We start from the raw sequence: 16535 nt of genomic DNA, 5'->3' as shown, positions 1-16535 counted from the left end.
CTTTATATTCACCATAATAAGAAAATCATAACAGATTTAAACAATAGAGCGTACTATTAAACCCAGTTATCCGAAAGACCCATGATTCTCACTTCATTCATTTTATTCGCTCAAACCACAATGAAAGCGGTACATGAGGTACAATACAGAAATTTCATGTATATTATAATACAAGTAACGTCAGAGGAATATATAGTGGTATGCTAATAAACAATATCATAGTGAGATATATACAAAAATATAAAGTTAAAAGACACAACTCGTGTTTCTAAACCTTTTCTTTTTTTTCAGCAAAATTAATTCTTCTCATGCCTAAAACTACTTTAAATGTGTTTTAAATGAAATATTTTGCGTAGTTTTCGAGTTTGAAAGCGATGAAATTCAAATCTTGCTATATGCATATTTACTTTCGCTATTTTACGCACCATTATGTGTGACGTCATATGTGCCCTCGGTTTAAAAACATCTATTAGCCATTTCATAAACAGATTAGATTTAATCGACAAAAAAACAAAACAATTATCACATTGACGGCTTGTAAATAATATTGCATTAAGATGTTTTGTGCCGTGCTTGGATGTACTAGTTGTCGGTAGAAAGGATTTGTACTGAGTATTTTTCAAAGGAAGGTACGAGAAAAAAGATGTGGATAATTTTTTGTTGGAGCAAGAATTTTACCTTTAAAAACACACACAGTCACCTTTTCAAAAACCGCTTGGGCAGAGACCATGATAAACTGCGATAAAATGAATAAATCAAAACTTATAAGCACTACTACATAATTCTGTTCTGGTCTTCAAATTCAATACACACTCAACTGACCTTCACCTTGTCAGTAACAACATACCCGGTATAACGTGCTTCCAGTTTCTACCAAATGATAGATTAACAAACATTTTAAAGATACAAAATAATTGAACTTTTGATTATATAAGTAATAGAATATTGTATTTCCTAACTTCAAATTGAATTATAAAATTATTTCCTCAATGAACTCGTAACATCTTTCAAGAGTGCGTCAGTATAACCCCGTGCTCCCACTTCCTAACGACGTGCAGATCACAATTCAAAAATAATAATAGGATTGCTTTATTAAGAAAATATAATTTCAACTTTAAATTTGATTATTTTTACTGATTTGTGTGTGTTGTTTCTTTTTCTGTCTTTCCGAAATGCACCCGGTCGTGACAGTAGCTTGGCCTGGGACGTAGTTGTCAACAATGTAACGTATTATAATTTGTCTAATCCAAAAATAAATAATAATTGCACGGTTTATTTTTTGGGGGGAAAACAGTGCCAATTACAGATGTATAAAGGAATAACATTATCAAACAGTTTGTAGACAGCGACCCATATAAACATTATTTACTCGCAATATTGCCGATTTCATACACCTTTCCTCGCTATATTTGGGTATTTACATCGCTACATGTATATGTATGTACTGGTGGCGAAAACATATAAAACTCGGAAAATTTGTCAACATTAATGTAAATGTTGCCCATGGTGAATAAATTAGGCCCCTAAAAGCTGAGTTTTTAATAATATCTCACACTACTTATACAATCCAATGGGCGCATGTGACGTCACTGTACCACGTGACTACCTACCTAACTAACTAGACTTTTTGAATCGGGACTTAGATTTAAGTCTGTATTGTGGTTAATTATCGCAAAATTTTGGCGAACGAACTATTAGAATTAATTACTATAAGCATAAAGAAGACAAAATGCATGTATAGCCTGGTACCCGAGGCCTTCCGATGTTCAAAGAACGTTCTTTGAACATCGGAAGGCCTCGGGTACCAGGCTAAATGCATGTAATGTTGTATACTTTGAAAACATGAGATGTGTCCTTTTTAAAAGAAGAACAGATATCTTGAGAATAAACATGCACAGTTTTTAAGGTTTTTAACATCACTGATTGACATAATTTCATTATAATTGATCTCGTACAATATTTTTTGTGTAGGTATTCTTCTCTTATATAAGATTAAGCACTGCACTCTTAACACAAAATGGTATTAATCTGCTTTTTTTTTAAATTCATTACATCATCACGGCGGGTGTGACCGGGGATACTTACTCCTCATAGACACCTAATCCCACCTCGGGTGTGTCCAGGGGTCAATGTTTGCCCAACTTTTAATTTTGAATTCCTTATAGGAGTTATGAGCGTCCAAAGAGCTGATCCACAATGCACGAAGTAGTACATGTAATAACAGACTGGATTAATCTCATGCGGAACGAGTGTCCTAATTCGCTCCGCTCTTAACATTGATTGCCAAGACTAAACCCAAAAACATGTAGTCTGCGGTGTAAATACGTTTGTAGTTTTAGTTTAGTTGTAGTGCTAGATGTATTTATATGTAGTTTTGTTATTATTCTCTGTTAATATTGGCCATATTATGTAAACCTTTTCGTTTGTCCTGAAGAAGAGACGAGTCGTCCCAAAAATTTGACAATCTGGTTCGTGTCGCTGGTCATTTTTGGTGCTTTGTATATTTTTTTGTATTTGACCTTGTATCTACGTCTTAAATCCGACACTTCTAGATATCAGGTGTTTTTGGAACTTGCTGCTATTGTGTGTGTGCGTGTGTGACACAAACAAGTACACACACACACACACACACACACACACACACACACACGATGTTTTAGATTAATTAAAGGAAATATTACTGTATTATACGATGCATTAGATGGACATGTGAGTGAATCCTAACTTGTGTATTTTGCGTTGGATTGTAATCTCAGAGGCATGCGACGAGAAGGCAATTTTTTTTTTGTATCCACAAGTATATTCTTATAATTACGGTTGTTTGATTTTATTGAAAATGTGTGATTTAATTCATAAGCATCGGTGGAGAAATTCAATTACCAATTAGTAAAAACACATCAAATTTTTTTTATCCAAAAACAAAATGCATTGGTGTAAAATTTTATAACATTTGAGATTGTGTTGATAAAATAAATACTATAGGGGTGTAATAAATTCATAGGTTTCTAATTGAGTAGCAACTTCCACAATTCAAGCGGAACCTGTCTAACCATGTCTTCTCTCATCTTTGCCTAGGGTTCCGGTGAACTACTCTCAGGTACCAAAAACAAAACCGACCCCCCCCCCCCCAAAAAAAAAACAAGTCCCCCACCCACCCACCAAAACACGTTTCTCTCTTCGGAGTCGCCTCCCTTATGAAAACAGCATACACCACACAACTATTTTGACATACATGTAGTGCATGGTCTGCTATGCATGGGCAGTGAGCTTATATAAAATCTGTATTTCACACCACAACTCAATTCTCAGGAAATAGATGGTCATTGTGTTCCATATACTTTTTAAACAAAAATTTCTCAGTTGATCATTAACACCGTGTACAATGCCACATGTGGGGACCGTCATCGGTGTAGCACGGGGATGTGAATTCGAAGCGAAGAAAGTAGGTCAATAAGTATTCAAAGACTGATTGTGTTTAATCAAAATAAATCTAGATAGCCAAAAGTATTGCACGGAAGACAATGGTTATTGATAAGCTAGCACTAGCAATTGGGGAGTTTAGAACTTTTTGGAAATACCCAAACACTTCGACAATATACAAGTAGGGTAGGCGCCGGGTATATTTTTCGGTGTATTTAATGAGAAATCTTCATTCCTACTGCTTAAACTCCCAAGTTTTTTTGACCAGAAACATTACCTTTGAATGGGACTCAATATTCGACTGAAAAAACCAACACAAAATCATGATATGCCGAGTATTTGACTGAAAATCTTGTGTGGCGTAAGGGGGTGAAAATCTTGTGGCGTAGGGGGACCGAGAATTCTTTTAACGTAAGCAAAGTTTCTCACAAAGATACACATCTTCAGCACAGTGAATATTGTCTTTTTCAAAATTATATGGAAAATTCTCAGATCATTTTGTTCAAAGGGAACCCAAGTAAAATCACAGTGTATGATTGACGGTTATCTATATGTTTAAAGTTACCTGTGTTTTGAAGAGTAAAATTGATAGCATGTAGAGGAAATGATGGAATCCCAACCAACCAAGCACATATATACGATTTATGTGAGTAATATTATATGCGACAAAATCAAACTTAAGACATTTTTCAAGTGCAGCGCGAGTTGTTTTCTCCTGAATACAGGTGGCTCATAACTCGTTGCGGTCCTATTCTCTAAACCTACTCAGAGGTTCCTGCGCTACGAGCACTAAACACCTCTGTCAACGGCTTTGTACAGAAATCTTGTAAAAGTTTCTAATATCCAACACTTATGTTTTGAACCTAATATTTAGTCATATTATGAAATGCTTTTGGTGCAATTTGATTGATGCTTACTGTAAATTGTTTAAAATCGCGGTTTTCTGATACTAGATTTGGAACTACTTCGTAATATGCGTATGAATGTAGGTCATTCACGTGGTAGATATTCACTGTAAACATGGAATCAAAAGTAAGAAAGACTGTAAAACATTCAATAACACTTGTAAAATAAGAGGCAAACACCTTAATGGTAAAAATGTACTTATTAAAGTGCCAGTGGGCTATGAAAGAGCCTGATGTATCACATATTGCCAGAACTTTTAAAAGGAAAGGAAATGAGAATGGCTGTTTATATCATGTGATTGTATTGTCACGTGATTGCAAGTATTAGGGAAGCTTGCGTAACGCACCCTTTGGTGAGAGAATGCTTGCGGTCCATGCTAAAACGAACTCTGGCTGAGTTTGGTTGCGGTCCTCAATTCAGTGCATCATTATAAGAATTTACTATTTCTGATTGTACATGTAAATAAGTACCAGTTAAGGAATAATGTAATTACTGACAATTTGAAATGATATTGCTGTCCAATATTTTTTGTCATTGATTATATTCATGTGTCCCTTGTGTGATTTTTCGCAGTCCTCAAATGTTTTTTATATCAGGGTAAGAATGTCTTTAAAATATCAATTCTTTATTGTTACTTTTCAGAAATTACATGTACAAACAAAGCATTTAATTATTATCTTGTAATCATTTCACACTGTGGACAAAAATACATGTATATATGTACATCAGGTGTCAATGACCGAAACACACATCTCTAATGCAATATTTTTGTTGAAATATGTTTACTCATGTGTAATTCAATCTTTTGAAAATCAATGTTAGTGTAAATCAACTTACTCAAATGTACACAAAAATAATTATCAAACACGTAGTAATAGAAGGGAGTGCCAAAGGTGTTTTTTTTTTCTGTCCATGCATAGTTGGTTAATTTTACGAACAAAGTTTGATATATAAACTACCTCCATTAATAAGATAATATTTGAATTGTAAAATTTAAGGAACCGATCAAGCTCTTGCCCTCCATCCCCCGCGATTTAGAATTTAAACTGGGTTTTGTTATATTTGTTTGTTTTTTGCCTTTCAAGAATTTTCAGACGCTTGTGAAGTGAACTCTCTTTTTTGAAAAAAAAAATCCTACGTGCCTGAAAACATTTATATCACATGCTTTCATCTTGCTTTATTTCTGGATATTCCTGAAATTCTTAGTATTACATGTAATTGTATCATAACTTTGACAGAATTAAACATTAGACACTACTGCCCCCCCCCCCCCCCCCCCACTCATTCATTCAATTTGATATGTACTTTTAAACAGTGTTTTTCATAACATCGAAGAACCTAAACCTTGTTATTTTTAGAGATATGATGCAACCTATTAAAACTCCAGATCAGCATAATAAAGATTTTAGTACCGTAAACTTTGTTCATACTACATGTATTTTACCTGCAGCTTAGGACCGCATCGATACGCAGTATTAAGCACGCCCTCAATTTCCTGTGAAAGGGCAGTAACTGCAAAAATATAGGAAATTCGTTGACGTTTCGGTCGTAAAGTATCTTGAGAGGGATTTTCGCTTAATGGACTGAGAAGGATTCTTACATCTTTTTGGAATAATGCATTTGGGTAGTGATTCTAAATCCTCTTTTTTAAGCAGTGTTACTCGTTTTGGTTTATTTACACATGCACCTTAAGTAGGGATACTACTCCCCCCCCCTTCCCCATGATGTTTTTGTGGCGACAATTTTCCGAAATTTGTGGATTCCCTGTCTATCTCATCCTAATTTCTAGTTATGTAATCGTTTCATACTTTTTGTAAGCTTTAATACCAGTAGAAGGTAAATCTCTAAAGCTTACAAAAAAGTGAAACGATTGTACATAAATCAATATTAGGGTGAGACAGACAGGGAATCCACACATTTCGGAGATATTATGGTGCAAAAAATATATATACCTCAGGTGTCTGTGTTTATTTAACCAAAGATTGTTTTTCTTTCTGGTCATTGCATTATTTGAAATTATCAATAGTTCATGTCAATTTCATTAAAATATGAAACTGTCTTAATAATCTGGTATTGTGGTATTTTAGAAAATGTTTTTTAATGAAAATTTAATGGCATAAAAAGTCACACACATCATTATCAGTTTATCGTACGAATATCAGAGTAACTTTGAACAAGTTTGATATTTATATATTCACTGCGTTCAAGATGATTTTGGTAAGAAACTTTGCGAGTCTCGGTCCCCCTACGCCACAAGATTTTCACCCCCTTACGCCACACAGGGTTTTCAGTCAAATACTCGGCATATCATGATTTTGTGTTGGTTTTTTCAGTCGAATATTGAGTCCCATTCAAAGGTAATGTTTCTGGTCAAAAAAACTTGGGAGTTTAAGCAGTAGGAACACCGAAAAATATACCCGGCGCCTACCCTACTTGTATATTGTCGAAGTGTTTGGGTATTTCCAAAAAGTTCTAAACTCCCCAATTGCTAGTGCTAGCTTATCAATAACCATTGTCTTCCGTGCAATACTTTTGGCTATCTAGGTTTATTTTGATTAAACACAATCAGTCTTTGAATACTTATTGACCTACTTTCTTCGCTTCGAATTCACATCCCCGTGCTACACCGATCACGGTCCCCGCATGTGGCATTGTACACGGTGATTAATCGCTTTTTAAAAAAATTCATTTTCAAGATACTAGTTTGAAGCACGAAAAAAAAGTATTAAGGTAATTCCCAATACCACGTCAAATAACGTTAGAAACGTTATTCACGAGTCACGAACGTTATCACACATTCAACGAACCCGGTGAATGTTGTAGACCGTATTAGAACTGATTGTTTGAAAGCAAACAACAAAAATTTAGAATTAAAAAACAGCAACATACGAATTGCAATATTACAAACAAGCCGGTTCTATACAAAACAACGCTCGGGAGAGAAAATGCTTAGGCCTATTGTTGTATACATCGCGAAGTCGTAAATTCTCCATACACATTGCGTTATGGCACAGTCTTTTAGTAATTCCCGTGAGATTTCTGCAAATATTACAGATTATGATGTTAAATCGTGTTGCCAACTTTCAATGTATCTATTATAGGCCATTTCTTTTGTGTGATTTCTGATCATTAATGACGGGTAGAAACATCGAATCTCATATACAACTGACAAAATGCAAATTTTTGTGTGCTACGTGTACTGACAGTCACGTATTTTTGTTATGTTTTCCTTATAATTTATTTAAACTTGAAAGAATACAATCGATGTCGCCATGATCTAAATAAAATACATACAAGCCTACATGCATAATCTAAAGCTATATGACATTGTAACAACCCAACCCCCCTTGCAATTTTTATGCCCCCCTTTGAAAAAGAGGGGGCATATTGTTTTGCACCTGTCGGTCGGTCGGTCTGTCGGTCGGTATGTAGACCATGTGTTGTCCGCTCAATATCTTGAGAACCATTCACTTGATGATAATGATATTTCATATGTGGGTTAGTTATGAGTAGAAGAGGATCCCTATTGTTTTTCAGGTCAAAAGATCAAAGGTCAAGGGCCAATCTTCTCTGGACATAGGAATATAATGTCCGCTCAATATCTTGAGAACCCTTTGTTTGAAAGGTACATCCTAAGGGGTAGATGACCCCTATTGATTTTGAGGTCATATGGTCAAAGGTCAAGGGTCAAACTGGGCATAGGAATATAATGACCATTCAATGTCTAGAGAACCCTTTGCTTGACAGACATCAAACTTGGTACACTGGTACATCTTCAGAAGAAGATGACCCCCATTGATTTTGGGGTTACATGGTCAAAGGTCAAGGGTCAAACTGGACATAGGAATATACTGTCCGTTAAATATCTCGAGAACCCTTTGCTTGACAGACATCGAACTTGATACACTGGTACATCTTCAAGAGAAGATGACCCCTATTGATTTTGAGGTCACATGGTCAAAGGTCAAGGGTCAAACTGGACATTGGAATATACTGTCTGCTCAGTATCTTGAGAACCCTTTTCTTGACAGACATCAAACTTAGTACACTGATACGACTTCAGGAGAAGACGACCACTATTGATTTTGAGGTCACATGGTCAAAGGTCAAGGGTCACACTAGAAAGGAATATACTGTCCGTTCAATATTTTAAGAACCCTTCGCTTGACAGACATCAAACTTGGTACACTGGTACATCTTCAGGAGAAGATGACTACTAATTATTTTAAGGTCACATGGTCAAAAGTCAAGGGTCAAATTGGACATAGGAATATACTGTCCGTTCAATATCTTGAGAACCCTTTGCTTGACAGACATCAAACTTGGTACACTGGTACATCTTCAGGAGTTGATGACCCCTATTGATTTTTAGGTCACATGGTCAATCCACTCTTGACATAGGAAGATATTGTCTGCTCAATATTTTGAATTGATGATACTACTCTCAATCAAATGATGTGTGTGTGTATATCCCTTTTCAATTTTACACCATGGGGGGCATATGTGTTTTACAAACATCTCTTGTTTTATATTTATTTACAAAAATCGCTTTCGAGGCCCTCCGAATCCATAATAAATGTGCATATACATGTACATGTATGTGCATTATATTTCTGTTGTGTCTAATGATTTCAGGGTGTTCAATTTAGAGCATATGCTGACAGATTTATATTTAGGCCCTATATCTCTAGGTCTAGGTGTCGTACGTTTGTGTTCTTGTACGTACAGTTATGGATCATGGGTGTTGTAATGTAATTTTCTTTTATTCAAAACACCTTTCTAGCCGGACATGACCTTCGCTGATGTTTTGATTAAACCGTCTCGGAATTTACGCGGTACTTACATGTCGTTAACACTCACATCGCATGGCTGTATCGTATTGTTAAAAACTACCAGGAACTAAAAAATACCAAGGGGGCGAGGAATGCAGAATTTGTGTGTTTTAAAATATATGAATTTACCAAAATTTGTAACTTGAACATAGGTTAGCATTCTCTGAATGAACGTTAAAAATGTAAAAATCAGTCTGATCTACATCACTTTGTTCCAACTAGATCTGACGACATAATTTTATTTGTTCATCTATTGTGACGTCATGTCAGTGTTCATGTGACGTAGGCTAAGTTCCATAGTAAAGTTAGGATTTTTCTAACTTCAAGCCCGATCCCTAAAGCTTACGGCAATCAATGAAAGTGGTTTTTAGTTATTTGAAGCTTCAATGTTTTAAACAGTTTTTCAAAAACTACCCTGTGATATTTTTTGAAATGGTAATTTAGTAATGTAAATGGTGAATGAAACATGTTTACAGAGATAGGAATTTTAGACACCATTTTCCAATATGCATTTTTTCAAGGTTTTTAACCTAGAGGGGGGTCATTGGGCTCTCAAATTATCCGATACCCTATTTACTTTTTAGGTCAAATGATTGCTGGAGTGTAAAGGTAAAACATATTGAAATGTTTCAAAAATCTGAAGGTTTTTGAAAAGACAAATTTCCGGATATGGTAGGCTATGGTTAGTCAAAATTGACTACTACACGCACATTTTCATCACCTAGAAACCAAGAACATGGTTCAGTAGATGAAAAATGATTGAAAACAGTCAAATGCAATACATTTTCTTTAATTCATATGAAAGAAACATATTTCTATCTTTTAGATAAAGACAATGCCCTAAAATGTATGTATATCAACACTGCTTGTTTTAAAGTGATGTGTTCTATTTTAGAAGTGGCTGTACTCTGGGAAAGGCCGCTGAACATATTTTTCTTCGAGAATTTGGTCAATATACATCTTCGACAAAATACATGCGAATTTTGATAGAAATCTGTAGGTTTTTCAATATTAAGATGTGGTATGGGGAATTACCTTAAACATAGTTCAGCTGTGCTAGAGTTCAAAATGAGAGAATTGGTGATGAAATTAAATCTGACTCGCTTGAAGTATTTTGGAATATATTCCGGAGGGACGATTTTTTTTCTCTGTTCCCCTGAAGGGGTGTGTGACGGTTACGATATTGATTCACCTAGCTTCTCTTCCTATATAAGCTTTGTCTTTAGCTGTCAATCAACTTTACTAAGCCCATCGCCCTTAAAACTTCAAATTCAACTCGTAGATTTATTTATATAAAAAAGATTAAAGTCCGACTTTAATTCATATTTTCAACACCACAAGATGAATATATAATGTGATAACCTGTGATCCCTCTATATCGTGCACTGAGTCGTACCTTCTTCAATCATCAGAGAAATCCAAACATTTCAATAAGAGGAAGGTTTATAATCATAAGCTTCAAACTATACAGGTGCAATACCCGGAAAATTTATCATCGTTTATAATCAGTTAGATAGATCTAGAACGCAAAGGAAATGTTTAATTTGCACTGATTAGGAAAGACATTGTACCACATGTATATTTCAAAACAAACACGAAAAATTACTTTTATCCATGATTGACCAGAAAATCGATTTTATTTATTAATGAATATTATTTTGTTGCGTCGGTGGCCTAGTGGTTAAGCCGTACATTTGACAAGTTTTTGCAAATATTTGCTTAGACATTATATTTATTACAATTACCATTATTTGTGTATTGAGAAAAACAACAGAAAGATGTTTTTTGAAAAGTTTTTGAGGAACAATCCGCTATTGAAAGAAACAGATGGGATATTACTGTTTATCTTTTAACATGGTTTTATTGTAAAATGTTAAACCAAATCTGAAACTGTGATATTCATTGTGATGACTGTGTAAATTGTATGTTGATCAATAAAAGATAAAAAAAAAAAAAAAAAAAGCCGTCAGACTCTTGACCGAAAGGTCACAGGTTCGAATCCTGGCCGCGACAGAGCTGACGTTGTGTCCTTGGGAAAGGCACTATGAGTTTCCTCACTCCACCCAAGTGTAAAAGGGGGTACCTGGGTATAGACAGTAGATATTGTTAGAATGTTAGTGCTCTAGCGCTTGTAATGGCAGCTTGCACTGTATGCTTCCTAAGAGGTTGAGAAAGTTCTAGATTGATATAAGGTCTGCCGGAGTACACATTGATTATTGTAAAGCGCTTTGAGCAGCATACGCTGAATAAGGCGCTATATAAAACCAATCATTATTAATATTTTTGAAAATGCATGAGGATATGAACTGCAACGATTAATGCCGGCAGACTTTTCACGAGGCGCTAAAACTGGCAAACTTCATGTGTTACCCCTTCGTAAAAAGGATGAAGTTTATTTCATACATTTACATTCTACTTTCATTTCTGTCGGAGTTCTAAGATAAGCGTACTATATTCATCTGTATTCATACGCGTATTGTTTACAAATTGCAACACATTCATGAGGAAATGGCCATCAATACAATTTGTAGATATCAAAGGGAAAAGCATTGGAAATGTAAATATTTACATGAAGCACTGTCAAACAGAAGTACAGACATGAATATGGTGAAGATTAGGTGCGAGGAACACTATAAAGTGGGGAAAATCTCTGAAAATTGTCAGTAAAGAAGCGTCGTGTGAATTAACACACACAAACTTTCAGATAAGACAAAACTCTAACGAAATCCCGTTATCTACAACATTGGTTGATCTCTTTATTGATTTGACGTGATAATATCGAATGTAAATAAATGAAATTGTGTGGAATAATTTCAATAAACAGCCTTATATCTACTAGATAAGGTTTAAATACGGTAACAAAAAAAAAAAAAAAAAAAAAAAAAAAAAAAAAAAAAAAAAAGAGAATACCGACTTTTCCCTTAAATCCAATTTGTTCCGTTGTTAGCATCACATTGTCAGACCTACTTTCATCAATCGCTGCTATCGAAATATGGAGCAATATATTTGAAATGATAAAACATCAGCACAGGACATTGTGATGTACATGTACTATCATTTGAAATATTTCTATTTATAGTTATTTGTTCAATGGTTGTCAGTAATAAATCCATCCTGTGTCAATGTATATATTTCTCGATACATCTTGTTGAATATACAAATTATTCGTTATTCCTTTACTTTCATTTTTTAGAAATGAAGATTCCTTTGCAGTTGTTTAGTCGTCTTAAATTCAAACATTGTCAAGATATTTACATTACATGTACATTAAACATCACAGTAAGATACAAAACATTGTCAAGATATTTACATTACATGTACATTAAACATCACAGTAAGATACAAAATATTGTCAAGATATTTACATTACATGTACATTAAACATCACAGTAAGATACAAAACATTGTCAAGATATTTACATTACATGTATATTAAACATCACAGTAAGATACAAAACATTGTCAAGATATTTACATTACATGTACATTAAACATGAATTATCAAGGTGTCGGTAGTGTTCAAGCACACGTTGTGGAAAGTGACGTGTCCCTGTGTGGCGCTAAACTTCCGGAACTCTCACAGGAAGCGAACCCTGTCTTCCAGATCTCTGCAATATCTGTTAAATCAGAGGGATATTCGTAAAGCCGGGTAGTGAGGAGATGGGAATCGGAGCTAAGGTGGGTACGGTAGTAGTGTATCACGGCAGAACGCGCGTTTCCAGTTCCTGAACGTTGGTTCGGGTTTGTGACGATGTCAGAGGTTGGATCGTGACAATTTCCGTTTTCTTGAACTTTGACGTTATATGTGATGTCACCAAAGATTAGCTCGGGTATGGAAGGATGTAGAAAGTGGAATTTAAAAGTAAACTCTGACTTTTGAGACGTGATAAAGCTAGCGGAGCAGGAGGGGGATATCGTCACGAGTTTGGTGCCTTTGTTAATTGAAAAACATTCTTTTGTTTGAAGGTTCCCACTGTTATCAGATTCCCAGATGATGAAATTTGTCTTCGTATTTTCATCATACGACAGTTTGAAAATTTTATCAGCTTTGTTTCTAATATCATAAATACTGATTAGACGAATGAATTGGACGTCAGAATTTCCCGTACTGGAATCCAATACTGGATGGTTTAAGTAAATACTGACGTTATCAAAATATTTCTCCTCGTGGAATTTACCTTCAAAAGCTGTTTTTGGCAGATTGAATTGTATACTTCCATCAGGATGTCTCTCGAATTGCGTGAGCATAAATATGGCTATCGACCCACCCAGAACGCACATCAAACCAAACATGATGAAGACGCGGTACGCCACGTGACGTCGGGATTCTGGAGTATGTTTTTTAGCTTCTTTTAAATTCTTTTTCGAACAATACCGAATCAAGGATACGATAATCCTAATAACAACTCCAATTATTAACACAGATGCTTTGACTAGCTGGAAGTAACTAATAGCTTCCTCTCGGCATAACACAATCAGAACGTTAATGATGATCTGGGGAACATCTTCCACCCAGATGGTAATGGATGATGCAAGGTCAGAGTCTATCCACGGATTATCCCGGAATATTTCCCACCACAGATTCACCACCTCGAAAAGAAAAGTGAACGTTCCCAGAATAGAGAAGGATAGCAAAGCGTAAGTGAGCGCATCTTCCGGGGGGCCATATACTAAACCTTCCTCTGTGGAAAACACGTCCCGAAATAGCAGCCAGTCGGAGATCAGATCGGCACTGTCAAGTCCTAGCACCACTAGGAACACAAACACCTTAAACCACATCTTATTTCGGACACGGATACAGCAGTGGAGGTCCTCCATCACGTCCTCCACAGAGTCCACTATATTGTTGTGCTCCTCCGAGGTTTTGGATTTGACGGTTATCTTTCTACGATTGTCTGTTTTTGTACTGTCTTTTCTTTCCCCTGACAAAGTTTTTGTCTTCTCTGCTTTATCCAAATCTCCATGTCCTTGTTTTGTTTCGTTACTTTTATGCACCTCTGTCATCTCCATACTTGAATCTGCCACTTTTGAGGAACGCCTTTTCTTATCCGCACTCATGATAACCTTAGAAATTTAAATTCAAAAACTAGGTTAGGAAATGTTTCCTTTCATATCCAGATAATTGAGATTTATAGACTTGATATCAAAAGCAATATATATATCAATCTATGACATATAGCGAGGAGAATGCGTGCGTCTATGCCAAAAATCAAACAAGCACTATATTTAGGTATCTGATAAAATGAATATCAGCTTATTAAGATTCATTAGTTATTAAAGTAGAAAAAGAGAGCAGGAAAATAACTTACCGTGCAGCGTCACCTGATTAGTTTTCCTTATCAACAAATGCACATATTCCAGGTAGGTCCTCCTCAATTCACGATCGTGCACATTTTCAAACAAACCTTTGTCCGTTTGGTTGAGTAGTTCCATCGATTACACTGATCACCCTAATCTTGTCGGTTTGTGTACCCTTATTTGGGGATATCATTTGTTTTGACTCCACCTGTTGTTGATAAGAGACCCGGGAATTTATCATGAATTTCTCGTCATTTATTTATTGATTTCGTCTTAGAATTGTCAAACATTAGCCATAATTTTTTCATTCTACTTTTAAAGACTATATATTGAAAATCAATTCTGTCCACCTAGATAAAAGTAGACACTGTCATGTGTTTGGCAAGCCATTGTACATTGTACTATTAATGGGTTCCTATTTTACATAACTATATATAGAATGTTTCGCATTAGAACTCGAAAGTTTCGCGTTAATCGCGAAAGTTACGCGTTATAATGCGAAAGTTACCCATTATAACGCGAAAGTTACGCGTTAATTCGCAAAACTTACGCATTATAACGCGAAAGTTACCCGTTATAACACGAAAAATTCTTCTATTTTCAGTTACGAAAATGAGCTCAAGGGGGTTAAGCCTTTTGTAGAAAATTAACTTCATCCACTCAAATTGGACGAAATTTAAATGGCGCGAAATATTCTTCATCGCAGTTACATTGGTTTCTTACATTTTCACCAGAGTGAGATCAACTTTACCCATGTGAGATTATTAGAATCCTTTATTAGTACGATTTGGGATGGGGATATTCTACCGAGGGGACAAGATTCGCAGTCTAGGACGAGGTTTTGCAGAGTCTTAGACAGCCAATCTTGTTCCAGATGTGCAATTCCCCGATCCCACACAAGTAAATAATGAAGGATTATTTTTTTCGCATGTTACTTACAGTTTAGTGCATAAATTTAGGAGCTTTGAGAAAATTCTAAATTACCAAAAGCCTTGTTTGAACTTTAATGCAAAACTGATTAGACAATCAGAAAGAGCATGTGTCATGACTGATGTTTTCTGGTATGAGATGTTCTTTAGCCAGAGAGACTTGACATGATGAACGGTTTTCCTGCCCGATGAATAGTGTACAATTTCTTTTTCGTTAATTTCTAATGAGGAACGAAGTTGTGACTGCCTAAACTGTACCAAAGCAATGATAATTTTGTGATTTTGTTCTATCCTCATTACTTACAAATGTAATACTAGTAACTTTTTTTTCATGATGGTATACACTTTACAAATTATAAATTTCGCAGTCCTCCCCCTCCCCCCTAGATCTGCATATTAAACATATGGATAGGGTTACAGGCATAACACTTGTCTAGACATAAACAGTACAGATATAAGCTTTTCTTTATAAGGTGAGTAAAACAACTAAGTCGGTGTAATCTTATTTGTATTCCACTTTCAAACGAAATGTTGAAAGTTTCGCACTTATATATAGGATATGTATTTCCACACCGAAACCATCCAGTGGGGATTCGGGTTAGAATAGGTCCTCAATACTCCTCGATTGTCGTAAGAGGCGACTAAATGGGGTGGTCCTTTGGATGAGACCGCAAAAACCGAGGCCCCGTGTCACAGCAGGTATGGCACGATAAAGATCCCTCCCTGCTCAAAGGCCGTAAGCGCCGAGCATACGCCAAAATTTTGCAGCCCTTCACCGGAAGTGGTGACGTCTCCATATGAGTAAAATATTCTCGAAAGGGACGTTAAACAATACACAATCAATCATCAAAACCACACCGAAGCCTAAAATCGTCAGTTTTAACTACAAAGTATGTGACGAACATTCAGTTGATTACAGTGAATAAAAAAGTATGTAATATAAAACAAGCACGAACATACCTTGTTGTTTTGAATAGGATATCGTGTGACAAAACTTGTGCAAATATACATGTATTTTTATACATACACTCTACATTAACAAACACCAACAGGTTTTGTTTGCTAGCTATCTATTCATATCATTAGTCTATCTATCTATCTATCTATCTACAGTATTAATATCTACACACTATAAGCATACATGTTCCAT

General features: G+C 35.5%; 1 protein-coding gene across 1 annotated transcript; it reads right to left on the bottom strand.

Annotated features, from left to right (window-relative positions):
• Positions 1-11887: 11887 nt before the first annotated feature.
• On the bottom strand, positions 11888-16452 carry LOC125649390 (uncharacterized). Its single transcript, XM_048876918.2, has 2 exons — positions 14468-16452; positions 11888-14222 (listed from the first exon to the last, which is right to left on the bottom strand). Exon 2 carries the CDS (start codon positions 14214-14216, stop codon positions 12678-12680), a length of 1539 nt encoding a protein of 512 aa, XP_048732875.1. The 5' UTR covers positions 14217-14222; positions 14468-16452; the 3' UTR covers positions 11888-12677.
• Positions 16453-16535: the final 83 nt, after the last annotated feature.

The sequence above is a fragment of the Ostrea edulis genome, chromosome 1, assembly GCF_947568905.1.
Source record: "Ostrea edulis chromosome 1, xbOstEdul1.1, whole genome shotgun sequence".
NCBI classification, from domain to species: Eukaryota; Metazoa; Mollusca; class Bivalvia; order Ostreida; family Ostreidae; genus Ostrea; species Ostrea edulis.
Note: the sequence above shows the minus strand (reverse complement) of the source record. Positions and strands in the feature narration are given on the sequence as shown.

Coding starts and splice junctions, on each gene's coding strand:
- LOC125649390 (XM_048876918.2), bottom strand. CDS start 14,216: ATGAGTGCGGATAAGAAAAGGCGTTCCTCAAAAGTGGCAGATTCAAGT.